The 23,785-nt window shown below is 38.5% G+C and overlaps 1 protein-coding gene across 1 annotated transcript; it reads left to right on the top strand.

The window, feature by feature from the left end:
* The first annotated feature begins 2,161 nt into the window (after positions 1-2,161).
* Positions 2,162-22,603, top strand: ISL2 (ISL LIM homeobox 2). Its single transcript, XM_075208427.1, has 6 exons — positions 2,162-2,321; positions 3,768-3,957; positions 12,049-12,239; positions 15,404-15,684; positions 17,777-17,944; positions 22,035-22,603. The coding sequence occupies exons 1-6, from the start codon at positions 2,264-2,266 to the stop codon at positions 22,149-22,151; spliced, it is 1,005 nt and encodes a 334-aa protein (XP_075064528.1). The 5' UTR covers positions 2,162-2,263; the 3' UTR covers positions 22,152-22,603.
* Positions 22,604-23,785: the final 1,182 nt, after the last annotated feature.

Genomic DNA, 23,785 nt, shown 5'->3' with positions numbered 1-23,785 from the left:
TACACGGACTTTGCGTCCGACTCTAAATAAGGTCCGAAGTGTTATATGAGATGTCTATGAACTGTCCCAGTCAATGGGAGATGCAAATTGTGATTGATACAATTAAGCTTAACTCGTATTTTTCCCATTCTGTCAGACTGGGCCATTTTTTAAATAAACAAATATATATACATGATAAATGTCAATGTTATTACCTCACAAGATGTCATATTTATATATGTCCAGCAGATGGCTCTCCTCCGCTAAATCTGCAGAAGGAGATAGCAGGAACACTGTGGATTCATAACAGAGGGTGTTGAGGGAAGAGAGATAGTTGAGGGGTTGGGGAGGGGGGTGTTTGGGGTTAGATGGAGCCCCAAGATTAGCAATTGGGTATGCTGTATCTACCTTCATGTTACATAGTAAGACGACCCTGCGTAGACTTTGATAAATCAAAGCTAAACCGGTTATTAATTGTATATGAGAGGGGAAAATGTTTTGATTCCAATTAACTAAATTTTTTGTTATAATTCCCTTTGGATTGGTATTTACATACAGTAGTGAGCGTTAATAAGCATCATATTCCTGTAGGAGAGTTTGTTATATTTAAAAGTTCGATGTCAAAGCTGCGGTAAAATTGGTAGAAAGAAGCTCTGTTGTGCTGCTACTAAAACTGTACGTGTCAGGACACAGCCGCAACGTGAGCACATCTTCGGGGACAGGTGGGCACTGTGCACATGAACCTGTTAGCTACAATGATTCTTCCTAAGAGTTTACCCAACACAGAACTCTACGTCTCTAATTATAATTATTATGACATCTGGATTCTATGGTCGATGTATCACAGAAATTGTATTATATATAAATATCTGGCTTTTTATAAACTATGTCATAATATTAAATATTGCATTTGTACATTGTATTATTATTGAGTTACAACATCTAGCAACTAATGTCATAGTCATCAGGATCTTTTCACCATTTATAAACATGAATAAGAAGTGTCAGTGAGTTGCTGCTGTCATTGGTTTAAGAGGGACCCCGGCTGATCTATTGTTATGGCTTGGGAAAGTGAGGGACTGCATAACTTGATGTACACGTAAATGTAGATTTCATTGGGTTTGCAAGTGTGTAATATAAAATGTAACTAAACCATAGTAATATATTGGTGGTAATTCGTAGTATCGTACATTACTTGAATGTCAGCACAATTCTGATTATTCAGAGATAATTATTCAGAAATCCATAGATTTGTCTGTTCTGAATTTTAAATCGCTGATACGTATCAATAAATAATCTGTTAGCAGAAAGTCTGTTCCAAAGAAATAACATCAGTCAAGTGGTCCAATATCACAGAATGTTCCTTTCACTGCTCTATGTACAGCACAATGTCCCATATATTTGAGTCTCCGATTACAATAAAAAGGATTGTTCACTGGTGAAACATGTTTCATCTCCATGTAAATATATGCATCTGATATTGAAAAAATAATATTTCGTTTTTCGGAGCCCTTTCCCACTAACATGAAATACAAGAAAACATTGTAACCGTTTAGCCTATTCTGGGCACCTACATGTAATCCGTTCATTTTCTGGTGAGAAATAATCGGTGAAGATATGTGATAAATGAGCTGCTTGAGTGTGTGCTGCTTGTGCTGTATATAATTTATATATCCTATACTCGCTTGAACTGCTGAAGTTAGTATTGTCTACATCACAGTTCATACTAATTTCAAAAATTATTATGTAAGATTTATTTAAAACATAGCTATCAAAATTCAATATTGTATATATATATATATATATATATATATATATATATATATATATATATATATATAAAGCTATTTATACTATCTAGAAAACATGCAATATTAAATACAAATAGATGATAGACAGTTGACAGATAGATGGATAGAGAGATACCAAGCTGTTTTAAAGTCATTATAATGAGGAATGTTCATTAATACTCATCTTACTCACACAAATTATCCAAATCACCCAAATTATGCCTTATATTAAGAGCCCATGATACAGCAGCTGGCACCTCTTTCATAAGCTGCCCATTTAAACTGCCGTCCAATCGGCTCCCAGCATTTCTTTTACACGCCTATTCTGGTGTCATTCCTGAATCCTTGGGCTGAGCCGCTTGGCTGTGCGTCGTGACGTCATGCACCGTGCGTGGGACAATCCTGTCTCCAGTGCAGGCTCCAGTCCTGGGAGCTGTGAGCAGGGTCCTGCAGCTCTGGCTCCCTGTCTGCCTCCAGCACCAGACTGCAGCTGTATGGTGGATCTCATCTTCCCTTATCCTTTCCTAGCTGCTATGGGGGATCATCCCAAAAGTAAGTTGTCTCCAACATTTCCACTGTCAGCTTTCCATGATCACAAACTTTTATTCTTTTTACTCAGCAGAAAAATGCAGTAACTATGTGGTACCCCAGCAACATCAGTACGATATTACTCCTAACTTTATCTTTTCTTTCCACGTATTTCTGCTTTACTACTTCTTATCTCTTAGCTGATTTCTAGTAGGCTGTGTGAAGCTGTCATTTAACTTAATATTCCAGTAAACCCTACATGGATTTACCCACAACTATTATGCACAGAGCCAGACATAGCAGGAAATGGTATAACTGTTATTTTATAACGTCGCAATATGCAACTAGCAGCATATAAAATAACATAATTCTGTATTTACGTATCCTTGACTTACGATTATATATACATCTGTATACCTTATGTATAGATGTGCGGACGCCAATTGTATATATATGTATATATATATATATATATATATATATATATATATATATATATATATATATATTACTAGAGCATACTCATTTTTGATGAGTGTGTCATTAGCTGTATATTATTATATAGAATACCGTACATACTACTATATAAAATAGTGGCACAATTATCATTTATTTGGGTAGATAGATCGATTGATAGATGATGGATAAATAGATAGATAGATAGATATTACATTTCAATACTTAGTTTTGTGCCATAGAATATAAATCTGTAGAGTACTAGGCCACTAATCTTCAATTCCTAACATAAACTTAGTACAGCAATGTTTCTGTGCTTAGGTATAATACCTTTACCTTGCATTGCATGGACCATACAGATAGATAGAGGCTAGTCTCGGATTACACGGTGATATTGTACACAGAGAGAAGTTACACTTGGTTACTGGCTTTGAATTTGATACCGTCAGAAAAGTATTGTCCCGTTTCACTTAGCGCTAATAAGGGTTTCAACACTGATTACTGAGAGCGATGGTTGCATGGACAATACACAAGGCAGGATGATTGTGTTTGATTTTACTTTAACAAGGCAAAGTTATTGTGTGAATATTAGATTGTTGTGTCTTTGATGTATTTGTATATAATGCAAAGTTCTTGCGCCTGATAGAGTGTGTAATATATAAACATTCAACAATGTGCTTACATTGCTGTGTATTAGTTTCAGATTGTTTTCTGTTTGTTTTTAACATACAATTCAAGACTGTTTTGTTTGATACATGTTTGTGTGATTGTTGGATCCAATTTGTAAGAGTATTGTGTGTGATTGTTAGATTACAGAGTGTGATTCTTCAAAATACAATGTCTGATTATTGTGTGTGATAAGGTTGTGTGTGATTGTAACACTGGGTACAGGCGGGATACACCATGCAGTGACAGTGCTACAGGCAGATGTACAGTCAGTATATGGCACTGCCCTGTATAATGCAGAGATTTGCCGCAGCCAGGAATAAATAACTAGTGCTCCTTCCCTGACAGAGAAGCCGGGGCTGGCTGTATGTGTGGGCTGCGGGAGTCACATCTTAGACCAGTACATCCTGCGGGTGTCCCCGGACCTGGAGTGGCATGCAGCCTGCCTGAAGTGTGCCGAGTGCTGCCAGTACCTGGATGAGAACTGCACCTGCTTTGTCCGGGATGGGAAGACATATTGCAAGAGAGATTACATCAGGTGAGAACCCCAAACTTCATCCTTCTGCCTCCCAGGCCCATGATTGCATCCAGTCTATGGATGGTGCCGGTACATTGTGCTTACATGATGGTGAGGGGGGAGCTGCTATTTTATGCACATTATTATTATCTATATTATTATTTTACATCGTTATATAGTTGGAATAATACATAATCACCCTTTCGCAACGAAAAGATTAGGTTTTTCTGACTATTACAAACTTTGATGATTTTGACACAGTTCTTCAATTTTTATGCAATATAGATTTGGGGTTAAATAATTGTTGTTTTTTTGTTTAGATTTGTTTGCTGGAAAATGCATCATTATTGTATAACGTGTTTATTTGAATATATTTGCACATAAACGGATTGCGTGAATTGGGTTTGTGTGATATACTCGTCTAGTCTAAATAGTGAGCCTATTATAGTCATAACATTACATTTTATATGCATAGTACACTGCCAATATAAATAATCTTTATCCAGAAATGCTATCAATCTGACTATAGATAGTATCTTTTCACGAATATGTCATGTGAGCACAGATCAGCCTTCTCTTGTCTGAGTCCCATCCTGGCTGCAGCGTGGAGCGGGGTTAAAGCGGATTGTACTCCGATAATAAATACATTTATGATTACTAGCCGATGACAAAGCGCGATCTGATTAAAGGCTGAAGCTAGGAATGAAATAAAATGCAGTATTTCCTGTGGTTAAACCATTCAATCATTTAGTAGTGCAGAGATTTACCGGGCCTGTCTAATTGTTCTTTTAACCCTATGGGACATAATTAATAATATACAGATTTATCGAATATTCGTACGCGGTGTCAATATAATATTTATTGATATACCGGAATATTACATATGCATGCCAGTAATTTAATATCTATCTATCTATCTATCTATCTATCTATCTATCTATCTATCTATCTATCTATCTCCTAATGAATTGTGCTAATACTGACTAAATATTTCAAGTAAGTTGGAATCCCCGTGGAAATAAATCAGTGCAGTTTTATGATCGGAAAATCCATATATATTATGTACTTTGACATAAATGCATGTTATTGTAATATTGTTCCATCCAATATATTTGTCATGTTATATCGTTACCCTTGCTGGTTCTTCAAACGTTCAAACGTCGCATCACCGATGTAATATTACTTTCAGTATTTAGGCTTGAATATATATATATATATATATATATATATATATATATATATATATATATTCTCTAATGTGTGAAAAGTATTATTTTCTGTCGGCTTTATTCCTTCTATTATCGGTTTTTGTCAGAGTTCTGCTGTTTGTTGTTTCTATCAATTTTGCTTAGTTAGATTTGCTAGCTAATGCCATGTCTCAGTGTGTTATGACTGAACGCAGCATATGATCTCACTGATTATTGCCAGATAATTTTATTAATATTAACTGTAATACACTGATTTAAATATTTTAAACTGCACTTGAATGTGCATTGATTTCCCGATTATTCGCCACTACTCTGTTCTGCGTCACTTTACGAATATAGACCTAGGATTTGTTTGTAACCACTTGCGGATGATTGTAGCAGGATCCGCGGAACATTGTTATCTCACAGGGATACTGTAGCGAGCGCATTGTTACATACTGTTCCACACACACAGTAACTATCAGACACGCTGATCATGTCACACCAGAAGCAGGCTCTGTTTGTAGGACACATTACCTGTTGTAAATTATTGTTATTATTATTATTATTATTATTATTATTATTACTATTATTACTATTATTATTACTACTTCATTTTAAGATAGCATTTTAATTCAATTTAATTAAGTTGTGATTTAGATTACTTATTCAGAAAAGTCCGCCTAAAATCACTGATAATGCACTTATTTTCGGAATAGGAACATTCCTGCATGTAAAGCAACTATTTCCTTATTCTTTATTTCCGAAGGTGTTCTATTTAATATTACTTATTATTTTCATTATTGGGTATATTTTGACTTCAGTTGTTTTATGTTCATCATCATCATCATTTATTTATATAGCGCCACTAATTCCACAGCTGTACAGAGAACTCACTCACATCAGTCCCTGCTCCAATGAAGCTTACAGTCTAAATTCACTAACACACAGACAGAAACACAAAATAGGGTCAATTTTGATAGCAGCCAATTATTTTATTTTTATGTTATTGTATTCTGTTAAATTAGTATCAATTATGTTTTTTAAGATTTAAAAATTGTAAACATTTGCAGAATGCTGAAAATATTTTTAGATGGAAATCTAATCACAATTTTTATTATTACTATACAATATACTGATTAATATGCTGATTATTATTACAGATATTAATAAGGATTATATATATATTACTGCTACTAGTGTTATTATTTTGTTATTGTTATCATATTTATTATACAATTTGTATGCAGGGCTGTATACATATTTTTCCAGGCACAGTTTCTTGCCCATTTGAGCTTACTGGCTTTTTCGATGTATGTAGTTATAATTTAAATAACCTGGTAAGATGACATATATTTATAATTTATAATTGATTTAAAAAGTGAAGAAAACAACCGTCATTTTTAGTGGAGTATATGTGATGTGTACAGATGATGGATGTACATTATGGGCCTGATGCTGAGTTAGGTGCAACGTAAAAACAAGGAGCAAATTTGCACTTAGACAAACCATGTTACAATGTAAGGGGTCCAAATTGTTTTTTTTTTTGCACACAAGGAAAATACTGTCTGTTTTTTATCTAGCATACAAATACTTGATAGCTTTACTTTTACACTGAAATTAAAGTTAATCTCAGACATGCCGTATCCAAACTATAAATCTGCTTCCACATTTTAAATTTATCTCCCCTCCAATGCAACATGGGTTTACCAAGGTGCTAATTTCCCCCTTTTCTTTGCTGAGCTCCTAACTCAACATCAGGCCCTATATATATATATATATATATATATATAAATATATATATATATATATATATATATATATATACACACATATATATATATATATACATATATTTTAAACCCCAGAATATTTGTGGCCCATTATCATTAGAACAATATATATGAATTACATTTGTATTTTGTCTGGGAAAGTTACTGGACATAGCAGAACATTTGAATGCATGTTGTGGAATAAATTGCACTGTGTTTTACTCCACTGGGCATTGGCATTATACAACAAGATGGCTTTGGCAAAGGAGCAATTTTCTTTGCTGTGAATGATGGGTGGTTGTTGTGTTATTATTATTATTGTTCATTTATATAGCGCCTGCATACATTGTAGCACTTTACAAGTAGGAACAAACACAGTGATAAAACAAGACTGAGCATTAATAAAGAGATAGAGAGGTAAGAGGGCCCTTTGTGCAAGTTTATATTAATAGGATTTGTGTTTTTTCTCCATATTGAGGTCATCACAATTATGTGGCAGTAACTAAAATATTATTTCATTATGCATGCTTGTTATAAAAATAAGCTAAACCATGAGGACGGTCCCTCAGTTGTATGACACTATTTGCTTCTCTAAGCTTGTAAGATAAAATAAGCAATAAATCAACGTATCTGAAGATACAAAAACATAGGTATCAATTGAAAAAGGCAGCTGATAACTATCCAAAATTATATCATGGCCAAAGGAGGGTTAAACACGTTGTGCATTCAGAAATATACATTAGGAAAAAGTAAAATAAACTAGTGAGCAGTCTTAATAGGAAGGTAAGCAGCAAGCAATGCACAATGAGGGGGTTAGATAGGGTTAGACACAAAGTGCGCTATGCCGCGTATAATACGCGTTTTACTTCAACACATGCCCACGCAGCGCTAGTTACATTTGCGGCCATAGATGAGGCTCTACCTATGGCCGCAGCTTGCAGCCCTTACCATTGAAGAGGTGGAGCTGGTGGGAAGGAGGGGGCATGTAAGGGCATGTTGGAGCAAATGTTACTTATGTAGACTGAGGCTCCGATGCACATGGGCCTCTCAGGAGACGGGAGACTTGCTTGTGCTCAATTACTGGTGTAAATTATGAACCGATAATGATGACGATCAACTTAGATGTATCTGGCTCAACACACCTTTATAAATTGTGCCTAATTTGTGGATTCAATCTCTTTCGGTGTTTTAGACGAAAATTGCACCCAACTCTGATTGTGCAAAGTATCTGTACAGACAGACAATTCCATTGCTCTTTGGGACAAACACCTAATACTGCCGTTTTATAACTTATTATATTGTATTTTGCATGAATTACTATTGCACAGTACAACAGAAACATACTAACACAAGCAACTAACAGAGCAGGGGACACATGTGCACATATTCATGTTAGGTCAGCATTCTAAAGTCGTACAGCAGGTTAAACCCTGTATTTCCCTTCATTGCAAGTTGAAACCAATCTGTTTGGAAAATCTTCCAACTGCACTCCAGTAATGACTAGTACGTTCTATTAGAGGCAAGTGTCACAGCTAAAGTCCATTCTAGTTGAAGTCAAATTAATCCACTATGCTGATGCCATCAAATATGAACGCAGTGTCTTCTATTATTTAAAGGGTAGGTTTGGGGACACACATCACAAATACAACTGTCTGTCAGGTATCAGTTTTTCGTTAGGAGGGACACGAAATTGAAAACCTTCAGTGAGAATTCCCAAGTTATTAGACAGGTCCACCTCACATGCTTCATTGTCCTTATCACATTGCATCCAGATAGGGGAATATTTACTATTATATTTCAAAACTTTGTCATGAGTTTTGCACAGTCTTACCTTGTAAATGGCTTCTCTTATGGAAGAGCTGACAATTATATGTTGTATTAGACCAGTGATGGGCAACCTGATACACTTCAGGCTCGCATGGTGTGGCCCTCTGTCCCTCAAAAGGGCCGCACAAGACCCTTAGTCTGACTAATAAGTTAAAACAATATATTGAATTAAAGAAAGAGACACCTATCAGTAATAACATTATTATTATTAAAATTATTATTAATTTTTATTTATAAGGCGCCACTCAGTGTCCGTAGCGCCGTACAGGGACAAACAAGTACAGTATAAGGTGGGACAGCACGGTACAGTAAACAATAAGCACAGTAACTCAGTAAGCTCAAAGCGCAGCTGGAGAGAGGGGGGAGGGAAGACCAGCAGGCGCCGGAGCCCAAGAGGGAGGGCGTGGATGACGGGGAGACCCCAGAGGGGTGGGGGGAAAGGTAGTTGGAGAGCAGAGTTAAAGGTGTAGGAAACAGGAGGAGAGAAGGCCCTGCTCAAGGGAGCGTACAATCTAAGGGGCGGGGTAGACAGACAGAGAGACACAGAGGTGAGAGGGAGAGAAGGGGGAACGGAGGCAGATTCAGGGGAGGGGAGAGGCAGAAAAAGGTAGGAAGTTAAGTGGGAGACTGGAAGGCTTGGAGAAAGAGGTGGGTTTTTAGAGCCCGTTTGAACCTGGACAGAGTAGGGTAACATATCACCAGGCATGTTAAACAAGTGTTATAAGTTATAACAAACAAATCTGATAATGAATTAGGAAAGAGCTGGGGCCACAGATGAAGGCTCGGAGGGCTGTCTGTTGTCCATCACAGTCTTAGACCAATCAGGTGCAAAACCTGCATCACGAACCTCTTTATTCCAAGCTAGTTGTAGAGATTAGATTACTTGGGGACGATGAATGAATATATACATTTCATTGATAAATCTTTTATTAGGGACAGTAGTAGCACACATTTATTTTTGTATAATCTCTTTTTATTAAAGTATTTTAAAACAAAAAAACAATGTGTAATTCACTTTAGCAATAGCGGTGCAGATTGTATGAACAGTGTAAACCAGGGAAGCAGTGTGGGGGGCGAACAGAGAAGGGGAGTAATGTTAATCTAGGAGGATAGAGATAGAGGTTAGACTCAACTTATTAATGATGTAGTGTAGGAAGGAATGTTCCTATGTAACACACAATTTTTCATAGAAGGTGCCCTCAAATTTAGAATGACCTCAGGAGAATGACTTATAGCAGCTAGTTAACTGGCAACAGTATAACAACTTTGCCAAGTGTATGGAGCTATATTATCCAGCTCTGTGGGCGCTCTTGGGTGCTTCAGAACACCATTCATGACATTTGTTAGTCATATCAGGGGGGGAAAGTGAAGGGTGCAAAGAGAACAACCCATATAATTTTAAAAGTTACATCCTATGAATGGAGCAGTTAGTGATTGTTCAAAAGTGAGCAGCCCCCGTGCAAACCAAGAGCTCTAAGAGTAGATGAATTTACCCACCAGCAAATTACCCTCAGCCAGAATGCAGTGGGAGGTAACCTGAGCCAAGAAATGAATGGAGGGTATGATAGACCATATTGGGTCCTAACGGAACACCCACAATTTTAGTGAAAATGTTATCACATTAGGAAAGGAGTGCAGGTATTTCACTATAATGGGGGACCTTAACTAAATGATTAACTAGAAAGGGTTAGCTAACAAACCTTGTATTTGAGCCCATCATAGATACTGAGGCGGTCTATGTGCCAAATAAGTGACCTTGAAGACAACCCCCTCACAGTCAATGGGTGTTAGAGTGATGCCCCCAATCATAATGATACTTATTACACCATGTAATGTTTAGTACTTCTTTTCATATTTTAGCCAGTTCCTGCTTAGTGGACCCAAAACTCTAGGAAATAAAGGTACCCAGAACAGGCCTCTAGGTCTCAAAGAAGTTGCTTAAATGAAGAAGGGTATTTCTATAAATGAATGTTGCTGAAAAACAGATGGTAAATTATTAGTAATATACCATGTTTTTACAGTTTGTTATTTTAAGTGCAAAATTTGGAAGTGGTGTCCATATACCCACTTTGTAAAGGTAATAATAGTTTGATCTGCTAAAGAATCAATTGTTATTATTACATTTGAAATATATATTTTCAGGAGATATAACATACATGTGAATGTATACATATATGTGTATAGGTTTAGTATGCTATATGCACAAACACAATTTTACAGCTACATTTGTCATGGTATTTGTTCATCATGTTCAAACATATATGCTAGTTAAATGAGAAACTGTGTTCAATACATACATGCATCCATAGCCATGTTCCACATTATCGTGACTAATTATATAAACAGCATCAGCGAGTCTGCAATGAAAGCTCTGACAATACAGATCCGATCATATCACTGCAATCGTACATCCCTGGCTAGGCACAATATTCCCTGGAGAGTTTCATTTTGTAACTGTGCTGCTTTGAAGTCTCTGCCTCCCAAATCGATCAGATAATCTGGGCAGCTTGTTCAGTCTTTTCTGGTGTTGGTTTACATTTTGTGGCACCATAAAATACATATATATGTAAGTCATGGTGAAAATCCGAATCCTTTGAAAGTCAGTAGGCACCGTGCAGTAAAACTGTGATAATTCGGAGCAAGTTTTGTCATTTCTACTAGTTATAATTTTGTGAATTTCAAATGATCATAAAATGTTATCAACCTTAATGATTACATAAATAGCAAGCTACAAACCCCTGCAATACATCCTTGGAAATAATACATTTTAACAGTAGTCAGGAAGGAATGGAGAAAGTAAACTTTACCTGTAGCTAAAATATGAGTAGCAAACATACAGTGGGTCATGCTAAGTTCTATGCAAATTGCGTTTTCAGCATATAATGCGCTTTATTACTTCTGGGAATGCACACAAAGCATTGGTTGTGGAACTAGAGCTTTGTGCGTAAAGAAGTGTATTATACACAGAGAACACAACAATGTATAGTTTGTATGAAGCATGTATTGCAGGGGTGATTTTCATGGGGACAAATAGGGTTGACAACCTGGCACCTGTTTACAGAAATATCCAATATAACATTTATAATCAGGTTTAATAGGTAATAGTCTCTGACCCAGAAACCTTTATTTGACAAATTCCCCCTTGTTGTATATTAGTACGCAAGATATTATGTAGTTTTAGATTGCTTTTTGCCGAGAGGCTGATTAGATCAATATTTACATTGTAAAGGTATGTGTGAATGTACAAATACATACAACATACATAAACTGATCTAATTGATTTAAATCAGATGTATAATTCAGCATTTTCTGTTTTTCATGGCCAGGTTGTTCAGCACTCGGTGCCCCCGATGCCAGGGCACCTTGCCCCGCTCAGAGCTGGTAATGAGGGTTGGGGAGCGAGTCTATCACACTGATTGCTTCCGATGTTCAATCTGTAGTCGACGGCTGCTTCCAGGAGAGGAGATAAGCCTTAGAGACCAGGAATTATTGTGTGGGGCGGACCATAACATTCCAGGTATAAATGGATCAGTCATATATACTTCAGGAGATGGGAAATGTTCAGGTCACAATTCATGTTGATTTGATAGTCATGTCCTGGGCTCTTTTTTGTAACCAAGTCAAAAGGCAATTACCCAATTTCAGAACATACTAATTTATATTACATACAATGTGTACTATAGAAAATGATCATATCGGTCTATATTAGAATATTATAGTCCTCCACCTCCCTTTTGCTGTGAGCTCTATTTTGTACAAGAGGCAAAGTTTCCTTGTAATCATTTCACATTATGGACCTCATTTAGAGTCGGACGGAAAGTCCGTTTAAGAAGTGCAGGAGTGGGAGTGTGCCGCAGCTTGGTAGGGTATTACGAGTGGCAAGCAACCCCAGTTGCATCCCACACTTAATACCTTATCGAGCTGCGAGCAGTTCCTGCAGCTAGCTAACCGCTTGCATCACCTAATTCCTGCCGCACAGCTTTAGCCCTGTTTTGATGTGTGTTGCGTCTGCGCCTCACTGCGACTAGGATGTATGTACATGGTCACGCCTTCACACATCTGTGTTCCTCCCATTCTCTCGTAGTGAGTCGCAAGCTGTCGCAAGTGTTAATTGCGTCCAAGATGCAGGCGGATTTGGTGCTTTCTGCACATGCGTGATAGTGTTTTTTTGTTGGATGCGCCTAAAACAAACTTTGCGTCCGACTCTAAATGAGGTCCTGTATGTACATTATTGTGTATGTGTTTTCTGTATACAAATCTGTAAAGAATCTTTCCAGAGTTTCTACTGCTACTTGTTTATACCATTTGTTTGTGTTCAGTGTCACATCTGTGTTTCATCTCATGACACCAATGTGTTCTACAGTTGTCAGTGTGTTCCAGTCACAGCTGTATGTTTTCCAGTGTCCTCTGTATAGCCTGTGTACCTCCATCATCCACTGCTTGGTACTGTGCCGAATGTCATATAGGAATTGTGTTTCCCGTAGAAAGCAGCACTGGCATATAAATCACATCAGTCCATATGTAGATGCACACAGAGCCACATGTATTCTTACTGTCAGCTGCCAGTGTCACAGGTACACAAATGATATAATAAAAGTGATGTATTATAAAGTCACACCCAAGCCATACTCATTATTGATGTGCTCAGATGTAACGATTAACCCATCACAAGAAACAAAACAAAAAATGCAAAGTCAGACATAAATGTCATACAAATCCATAAGCTGCAAGTGTAAGACAGAGAGTTCTTTTCATAAATGCCTTAATTCAAGGGGAGAACAGCCTAAGCTCTAGGCATAGGAACAGCTTTTATGTGATCTATTATATAGAATACATGGGTGCAGGGAGTTTCCAGGTAAGGCGGTGTTGCTGGTGAGTTATGGTGTTTTTGTATCATTGTTTTTTCACCACCACTTGTATTACCCTGCTCATGGAGTAGTTTAGGAGTGTTCCCCACAGTGACTGTAGGAGGGGACACTTGGTGGTCTGATCTCTGTATCAGACGTACTGGAACAAAGTAGATCCTCTTTCCAAATCATCATGAACACTGATTGTCTTATTAGTTAGTAGTTGGGCTTCAGGAGATTCAGAAGTAGGGGACACAATTGTACCAAAGTTGGATCTAGACAATACTTGCACCAAGACATCCCATCAAACTTTCAACATAATAATAAATATATTAAAACTGTTCCAAAAGGAAACAAAAAATGTTAATCCTCAGAAAACGGCTCAGTTCCTGGGATTTAGTATGTAATCAGCTGAAAGAGAAAAATTAATATATGTTGTGCACAAGTGTAGTTCTACTTTACATGACACCAAACACTATAGTCCATAATGACAAAATAATAATTCCAACTTAGTCATATTAGTCTTATCTATCAATCACAAATTTACAATGTTTCAAACAGCCATCAGGAATCATATGACTCAATAGAGATTGCCCTTTGTCCTCACTTGCAGTGGATTGGCTGTTAGTGAAGCAGCGCTGTGGAATAACAGAGATGAAAGAAAAGTTTTAGTATTTGATGTGTATATAATAACCAAAATGAATATTGTTTCCACATGGGCCTATAGGAAGATTTACCCAGTGGCTGGACCAGGCTTTGGTTTTGTTTTATACAGCATATTAAAATGTACAGCACTTGGTTAGCCTATAAATGTAATAATGAGAGCAGTATCTTTGGCATTGGAACGTCCAGATGCCAAGGCTGGGCCTGGTTTACAATGTGCACCAACGTTGCACAGTGTGGATTGTAGCACTAGCAGCAGACATTGACTGGTTATGTCACCACTTACAGGGAGCTCGACCCGTTCTGAGCAAATCAGAGTGCATAAGTGCAAAGGTCTGTACTAGTGAGAAGGTCCATCTGACAGCATAGGCTGCATTTAAAAATAAAATCCTAATAAGGGACTTTCACAAAATGTATGTTTAATAGTAGTATTTGATTATCAATCAATAAGTTATGTCACTTTGCTTTCTATCACTTACTTAGTTTCTATTCCTATGAGCCCCAAATGTTACATGCATTATCATCATCATCATCATCTATTTATATAGCGCCACTAATTCCGCAGCGCTGTACAGAGAACTCATTCACATCAGTCCCTGCCCCATTGGAGCTTACAGTCTAAATTCCCCAACACACACACACGCACACACACACACAGACAGAGACACTAGGGTCAATTTTGATAGCAGCCAATTAACCCACTAGTATGTTTTTGGAATGCATTATGGTAGAAAGCAGGGCCTCTTATTATACATAGAGGGTGATAAACTATGTTCCATGCACACATGGAGCCTCATAGTGAGGGGGAAAAAAGGAGTAAATTTGCACCTTGCAAAAACTATGTAGGGGGGAAATATAAAATGTGCAGACAGATTTAGAGTTGGCAGGGAGCTTGACCTAGCTCAACTTTAAATTGCAGTGTAAAAATAAAGCTGTCCGGTATTTGTGTGCTACATGCAAAGCAGACAGTATTTTCCCTGCATACAAAAATAAATGCGTTTTCACCCCTTACGTCACAACATGGTATGTCCCAGAGCACATGTGCTCCTTTTTCTTACTTTGCTCTTAACTCCATTTATCTGGGCTTATTTAATAGACATAGCTCTCTGTACTTGCCTAAATGTATGTCCCTTTGGTATTTTCAATTATCATCTCTTTGCCTTTGTTCCAGAGTCTGGCAGGTCCTCCTCACTTAGGTCTCATATTCACAAGCAGACGGAGAAGACAACAAGAGTGCGGACAGTTCTGAATGAGAAGCAGTTGCACACTCTACGAACCTGCTACGCAGCCAACCCCCGACCAGATGCCTTGATGAAGGAACAGCTTGTGGAGATGACTGGTCTCAGCCCTAGGGTGATCCGTGTCTGGTTTCAGAATAAACGCTGTAAAGACAAGAAGAAATCAATTTTCATGAAACAACTTCAACAACAACAGCAAATGAATGACAAGACTGTAAGTGGAACACTTTAACTGAACATTAGTTATAGTGGAGTGCCAGTGATATTTTTGCTGCCATTATGGACTTAAAGGGGTTCTCCACATGTAGCAAGTAGGGCTGGACAGATTAGTTTCACCTGTTGTACTAACAATTAGGCGATGATTTACTAAAGTCATATATTTACCCTGTGATCGCTTCCAACCCCCAAGATAGGAGAACATTTTTAAATTTGTCCATTTTAGCTCTTACTAAAACATTCCCTTTAGCAGAATAAGAAAAGACGCAAATGGACTATAGCAGAGTGTTTAAAAACTCAGGGTGTCAATGAATGAATAAACATGCCTTGATTCGCTGATTCGGACCAATTTCAACTCAGGAGTTCGGAATCACAGCGAATTTTGATTTAAAAAACAAAATGATCTTTAACCTGTCCTGGGCTGGTTACCATAATAATAGGAAGATTAGCCTGAGGTCTCTTTCTCTACTGGAAACTAGCCATAGTCTGGTCCTACTATGGCGGAGGATGGGGAGTGCAATCATTTTGTAGAGCAATGAAAGAACAAGATTTATTTTTGCATAGCAAGATTATTGTAGCAAGATAAGGGGGTGGAGAAGGTGTATTTAAAAAAACAAACACAACATTTAATAAATGTCCAGCGTGCCAACCCCAACTCTTCAACCATTATCGTCAGCCTGGGCTTGTGTCCACTATAACAGGTAGACCAAGAGCATGGTGTCACTTGCTCTAGAGAACACCAGCCTCAGGCTGGTTAGCGCAGGCCTGGTATACTCCCATGGGGAAAAAAGAAATGCAATGAGAAAAGCAACACTGCCCCCTTCTTGGAGGCTACAAGCCCCTCACTAGAAAGCCCTATAAAGGCGTTAGCCCTGCACTGCCCTACCTGGGACTACCCACTGTACTTTAAAAAAGTGACTTTTCCTGAGAAGCCACCGAGCTCTCTGGGGAGGAGGGAGCTAGTCCTGTCCACATAGGAAATTATGGTAGAGCAGGAATAGTGTTGTCTGATACTCCAGTGGGTGTTATTTGTACACTGAATGTTTTATACATCAGGACCGGTTTGAAAATTAATTTGCTAGCTCCAAATTTGGGCAAATCTCAGAATCGGCTGATTCCCCGCCCCCCCCCCCCCCCCCCCCCATCTCTAGTAAGAAATACTTAACTGAGTAGAATATTTTCCTGTTCCCCTCCCCATCCCTAAAACCTTTCCTTCCCCCATTGTTCGTCTCCCCCCTCCCCCTAAAAAATAAAAACAAACAACATTTTTCTTTTCCATGAATAACATTCCGGATTTTAGATAATTTATCTAAGTCTTTCTTACTATTGTGTGTAATCATTTGAGTTTCATATGCATACAGTATGTTTATACATTCTCTTGGTATGCTTCAAACTCATTGTTTTGTTTTGAAAAAAACCCTAATAAAAATTACTTAAAAAAAAAAAAAAGAAATACTTAACTAGAGGTAGCTTATCCTATATGCTTTCATTGTATCCCTCACTTAAAGTGTTCTGCCAGCATAGACTGCTGCTCAGATATATTGACTCAATTAGCAGGATTGAGGACATCTCCATGTAATAGGTACCATGTAAACTTTTTGGTAATTAGAATAAAGTTCATTGATATTAAATTATCATTGTGCTAGTCATGAATTCGTCATTAGTTTACCTGGAGCTTGTTTTTTTGAAGACCATTTACAAAATCAGGGGGTCATGTACACGCTTTATACAGCTGAGAGACATCTCCGTCTTGCTCCTCTCTATGCGTAGAGAGGCTGATCGGCAGAGGTAATGGGTGTGCTGGCATAGACATAGTGCAGTAAGGACGTCTTAAAGCTCCATACTCACTATACTGAGGGGAAGGAGGCGCAGGTACGTCTCTATCAGGTATATCTGCTGCTACTTTCCCCTGGTGTAAGATCACATTTATGATCATAAGATAAGTGTGGCTTGGAATACAAAGTAAAGTACGTACGTTGTGTAAATCGCATCCAATTTTACCCCTAAGTGTCTAGCTAACAGAAGTTGTATTAAACTGGGAACCACAGGCTTGTTCTATGCATGACTGATTCATGATTGTATCCTTACAGAGCCTTCAAGGGTTGACAGGGACGCCGCTGGTCGCAGGCAGCCCCATACGCCATGACAGTGCTGTACAGGGCAGTGCAGTAGAGGTACAGACATATCAGCCTCCCTGGAAAGCACTCAGTGATTTTGCATTGCAGAGCGACTTGGAGCAACCTGCATTTCAGCAGCTGGTGAGGAAAGAGCATGTACTGTATACAGCAATCTATGGGCACAGGCTATCACCTACTCTGTGAGGAGGAGTGAGGGGAATGTGGTATACTGGGCTTACAGAGGGGTGGATAGTCATCTTATGATAGGTGGTAGGGATAGAGGTGCACCGTGTATAAAAGACTATTGCTCACAAGATATCTGAAAAGAATCACATAGAACATTATAATTTGAGAAAACTGCAAATTTCACTCATTAAGGCACAACATAGGGCATTGGAAGAGATTGGTTTCTAATTATAGAACATTGGGTGGAAGAGAAAATTATCTCTCGTAAAAATGTTCTTGGTCTCTCTTTAGCCTTTTGCCCTCTCCATTATGTTATTATTCTCATATTCACTAGTTCACATTCCTTCTTTTCACTTGCTAATTGCATACCACTAAATAAGTGTCATTTACGAACTGGAAAAGCTCATAACCACAGCACAAGCTCTTTGTGCCGTTGCATGCCCTCTTTCGTGCATTTGCACCCAGTTTTACAGGGAAGTGCATGGCTTTGCCGGCCAAAATGGCAGTAGCTGCCGGGTGCACCAGAAGATGGGAGGAGATGGAAGGATCAGTGGCGTTATTTGCTGAGCATGGATTAAGCGTATGAATCCGCCTACTTTTCCTCCAATATGCAAAGTGAGATTTTGTTTTATTTACAAGATTTTGTTTATTAAAAGCTTGGAAAAGACCCATTTACAGTGGTTTTCCCTGCTTTGCAGAAGGGGGCACAGTCTTGTTATTGTCACAAATGACATCGGATCTTGTCCTGTACATCTAATTGGATGCACTCTGCACTTTCCAGTTCCACTTCTGCAGGAAATAATGTCATAAAAAGCCTCAAACACACAGAAGTGTAAAAAATGAATTAAACTCCCAACGTCTCCTCCAACCCATGGAAATTTAGGCTGTGAATTAAACTAATCTGAGCAATGTTTTAGGAAAACTGAAAAGTTAAAAAAAATAAGGAGGGGGGGGGGGATATGTTGGACATTTCCACATGAAGTTCACTGACAAATCATAAACAAGTACTGAAGTTTTTTATGGTTCGCAAATGATGCTTAATACCATACTACAATCCTACTTTAGTTTGTCTGTTCAGTATTTTCACTGTTAGGATCCTTTATATTTTTATAGCGCCAGCATATTAAGCAGCACTGTACAACGAGACAAGGTTCTTCATTCACACCAGTCCCCATCCCAGGGGGGCTGACAATCTATTATTACCACCTGCACACAAGCTGACATAGACACTAGAGACAATTTTGTCAGAAGCCAATTAGCCTAAGTATATTTTTGGATTGTAGAAGGAAACAGGACCACCCAAAGGAAGCCCATGTATACATGGGGCAATATGTAAATGCCGCACAGGAAATGCCCTGGTCATATACAAGGGTGCTGCCCACAGTATAATTTCTATTCGATCTTTTCACCATTAGTTATTTATTAGATGATATTTCTCACAATGAAAAGATTCACAGTACGTTTGTCCAGCAGCCTTCATCTTATAACATGATGGATCTCATATTAATCAAACACATTTATAGAAACTTAACTGGAGCATCTTTTAAAATGTTACCATCATGTTCAGTGCTGCTTCTGGGTAACATATGATGGCAAATGTCTGAAATATTAATCACAATATATATAGAAATGTGCATGAATATCCAACAGAACCTAGTCACTGTATGCAGAACCTAGTCAGTGTATGTAGGACCTAGTCACTGTATGCAGAACCTAGTCAGTGTATGTAGGACCTAGTCACTGTATGCAGAACCTAGTCAGTGTATGCAGGACCTAGTCGTTGTATGCAGAACCTAGTCATTGTATGCAGAACCTACTCAGTGTATGCAGGACCTAGTCTCTGTATGCAGGACCTAGTCTCTGTATGCAGGACCTAGTCAGTGTATGCAGAACCTAGTCAGTGTATGCAGAACCTAGTCGCTGTATGCAGGACCTAGTCTCTGTATGCAGAACCTAGTCTCTGTATGCAGGACCTAGTCTCTGTATGCAGGACCTAGTCGCTGTATGCAGAACCTAGTCAGTGTATGCAGAACCTAGTCACTGTATGCAGAACCTAGTCGCTGTATGCAGGACCTAGTCTCTGTATGCAGAACCTAGTCACTGTATGCAGGACCTAGTCTCTGTATGCAGGACCTAGTCTCTGTATGCAGGACCTAGTCTCTGTATGCAGAACCTAGTCACTGTATGCAGGACCTAGTCGCTGTATGCAGGACCTAGTCGCTGTATGCAGGACCTAGTCGCTGTATGCAGAACCTAGTCAGTGTATGCAGAACCTAGTCGCTGTATGCAGAACCTAGTCGCTGCATGCAGAACCTAGTCAGTGTATGCAGAACCTAGTCTCTGTATGCAGGACCTAGTCGCTGTATGCAGGACCTAGTCGCTGTATGCAGAACCTAGTCGCTGTATGCAGAACCTAGTCGCTGTATGCAGGACCTAGTCGCTGTATGCAGGACCTAGTCTCTGTATGCAGGACCTAGTCTCTGTATGCAGGACCTAGTCTCTGTATGCAGGACCTAGTCGCTGTATGCAGAACCTAGTCAGTGTATGCAGAACCTAGTCAGTGTATGTATGACCTAGTCACTGTATGCAGAACCTAGTCGCTGTATGCAGTACCTAGTCAGTATATGCAGAACCTAGTCAGTGTATGCAGAACCTAGTCAGTGTATGCAGAACCTAGTCTCTGTATGCAGGACCTAGTCTCTGTATGCAGGACCTAGTCGCTGTATGCAGGACCTAGTCGCTGTATGCAGAACCTAGTCACTGTATGCAGAACCTAGTCGCTGTATGCAGAACCTAGTCAGTGTATGTAGGACCTAGTCACTGTATGCAGAACCTAGTCTCTGTATGCAGGACCTAGTCTCTGTATGCAGAACCTAGTCACTGTATGCAGGACCTAGTCTCTGTATGCAGGACCTAGTCGCTGTATGCAGGACCTAGTCGCTGTATGCAGAACCTAGTCAGTGTATGCAGAACCTAGTCGCTGTATGCAGAACCTAGTCGCTGTATGCAGAACCTAGTCAGTGTATGCAGAACCTAGTCTCTGTATGCAGGACCTAGTCGCTGTATGCAGGACCTAGTCGCTGTATGCAGAACCTAGTCACTGTATGCAGAACCTAGTCACTGTATGCAGAACCTAGTCGCTGTATGCAGAACCTAGTCACTGTATGCAGAACCTAGTCGCTGTATGCAGAACCTAGTCGCTGTATGCAGAACCTAGTCAGTGTATGCAGAACCTAGTCACTGTATGCAGAACCTAGTCGCTGTATGCAGAACCTAGTCAGTGTATGTAGGACCTAGTCAGTGTATGTAGGACCTAGTCACTGTATGCAGAACCTAGTCACTGTATGCAGAACCTAGTCGCTGTATGCAGAACCTAGTCGCTGTATGCAGAACCTAGTCGCTGTATGCAGGACCTAGTCGCTGTATGCAGAACCTAGTCGCTGTATGCAGGACCTAGTCACTGTATGATGTAAGCTTCTATGAAGAGTATGTGTGACTATTAGGCTCAGCCAGCACACACACAAAGCTATGTACACAGCTCTACCCACGCTTTCAAAGCCAGTCTAACTGGCCATAAATAACATTTCCTTCCATAAATACCATTTATTAATTTACAGTTTAGATAGCTTTCAAATTTTCTCATCAAGGTCAAGTCCTTCATACTGTCTTCCCCTGTATATTCTTTCTACTCACTCCTTTAATTAATTGTTTGTTCACACCTTTGTTCTGTATTGCTACAGTCATCCTAGGTTCAGGCAATTTTTTTATAATCGTTTTATTGCTCTGTAATTTGTGCTTCTAATGTTATTGCTTTTTAGTCTTTTGTTCTCTGTTTTCTCTATTACAATGCATTTACTGCTGTCCTCTGCTCTTTACATCTGAAGCTATTCATTTGTTTACTCTCACTTCATTTAATGTTGATTCTTTACCCACTCTATTGCTCTCCATTTAGTTTTGTTCTTTTGTCTACTCAATAATTTGATTATTGTCCTTTCCTCAAGTGTTACATTCTCCAGCTCACTGTGATGTTTTATTTGCATTCCAGGTATCCTTCTCAGAATCAGGATCTCTGGGTAATTCTTCTGGGAGTGATGTCACCTCTTTGTCCTCTCAACTTCCTGACACCCCCAACAGCATGATCCCTAGTCCGGTGGAGACGTGAGGTTTTCAGATTGGGACTGAGCAGCATGGACCCCGCATGAACCCCCCTTACACTCCAAACTGAGAACAAACCCCAAGCACTCAAACAGCAGGAACCTCATCCCCATCATTGGGGCTATGCATCAGTCTGGAACCCTGCACATACCTGACTTTTTACTGGGATTTGGGAAGAAAACAGGAATTTATGGTTCTTTTTGGAACTGGTCTCACCCACAACTCATCTCAGAGGAGGATGACTGTGATCTGGCCATGGTTTGATCCTCCACTAGGGTAAGGGTCATCTGCTTTGCAGTGTTCTACTGGCTGAGACTCTTGTCTTCTTACCTGAAGTCATGGGATATAGAAATATTTATATAAGCTGAGACATTTGGCGAACACGGTAATTTATCTTGTGGATCGAGGACTTTATTATCGAACAAAAGTAAGTTATTAATATTTATTGTCAAAAATGCAGTTACATCAATTAATATAAAATGTTAATAAAAAAAAATAATCTAAAGGTCTGATGTGTCATATTAACTCCAGAACATCTTCATTTTAAGCAATTAATAAAAAGAAGAGGAAATGTAATTCAAGGTAGAAATTGGGACAATTATCTAAACATTAATACAAGTTAAATTGATTACTTCTTATCTTAAAGACACAACAGTCAAAAACAAGCCTCTCAATCATGGTAGAAACATGAGCATTGTTCAACTTTCTTCTATAACTCTGTGCGATCGCTGTGAGTTGTTTTACTTTTTATTATTATACATTAGCAAATACAGAGTGTCAAATACTAAAGGATCATGCAACTTTAACTTCTGTATTAACCTAACATGATGTCAAGCTTGCCCCAACTTACGGTATATTAAGCTAAAAAAAATAGGATTAAAAAAAAATAAAAAATAAATAAAAATATATATATATATATGTACATATATAAATATACACACATGGTGGGCCAAGAGGGCCATGCACCATGCCGCCACTTCTCCTACTGCCTCATTTTCCAAACCGCAATTCCCACTTTGACCACTATATGGTATATATATATATATATATATATATATATATATATATATATATATACATAAAAAGAAAAAAAATATATATATATATATATATATAGAGAGAGAGAGAGAGAGAGGGATATGTGTATATATATATATATATATATATATATATATATATTTTCCTGGTGTCACTGCATTATCCTGGAGTTATTTGAAAACAATTGTATATGTTTATTGTGCACTAAAAGAGCAGTGAGAGCTATTCACTCATGTACGGACCAGTCTGTGAAGGAAATACTTATTGGAATGACATAACATTACAGTAGATGACGTGATGTAATGTGAGGTAGTTCTATATATAAGAGGTGACATAGCACAAGAAGATATTTCCTGTCATTTGTAAATGATAGGAAACACATAACATTTGTGTGCTAGACATAGGGCCAACTTATGATAGGGAGAAAAGCCCTTTCTACGGTGAAAACTCCTGTTTACTCTCTATCAAAGGGCCGGTGTTAGTTGCCTATGTTAGCTATCACTGGGTATTGCTAAGCATGGTGAGGCCTATTTAATAAGGACAACAGTGATACAAAGTACTGTGGCTGTGCCCCTACCGCTATCACCATCTCAGGGCGGAAAT

This window comes from Mixophyes fleayi, chromosome 4 (genome assembly GCF_038048845.1).
Source record: "Mixophyes fleayi isolate aMixFle1 chromosome 4, aMixFle1.hap1, whole genome shotgun sequence".
NCBI lineage: Eukaryota > Metazoa > Chordata > Amphibia > Anura > Limnodynastidae > Mixophyes > Mixophyes fleayi.
The sequence above is the reverse complement of the archived record's forward strand: the minus strand, read 5'-3'. Positions and strand labels throughout refer to the sequence as shown.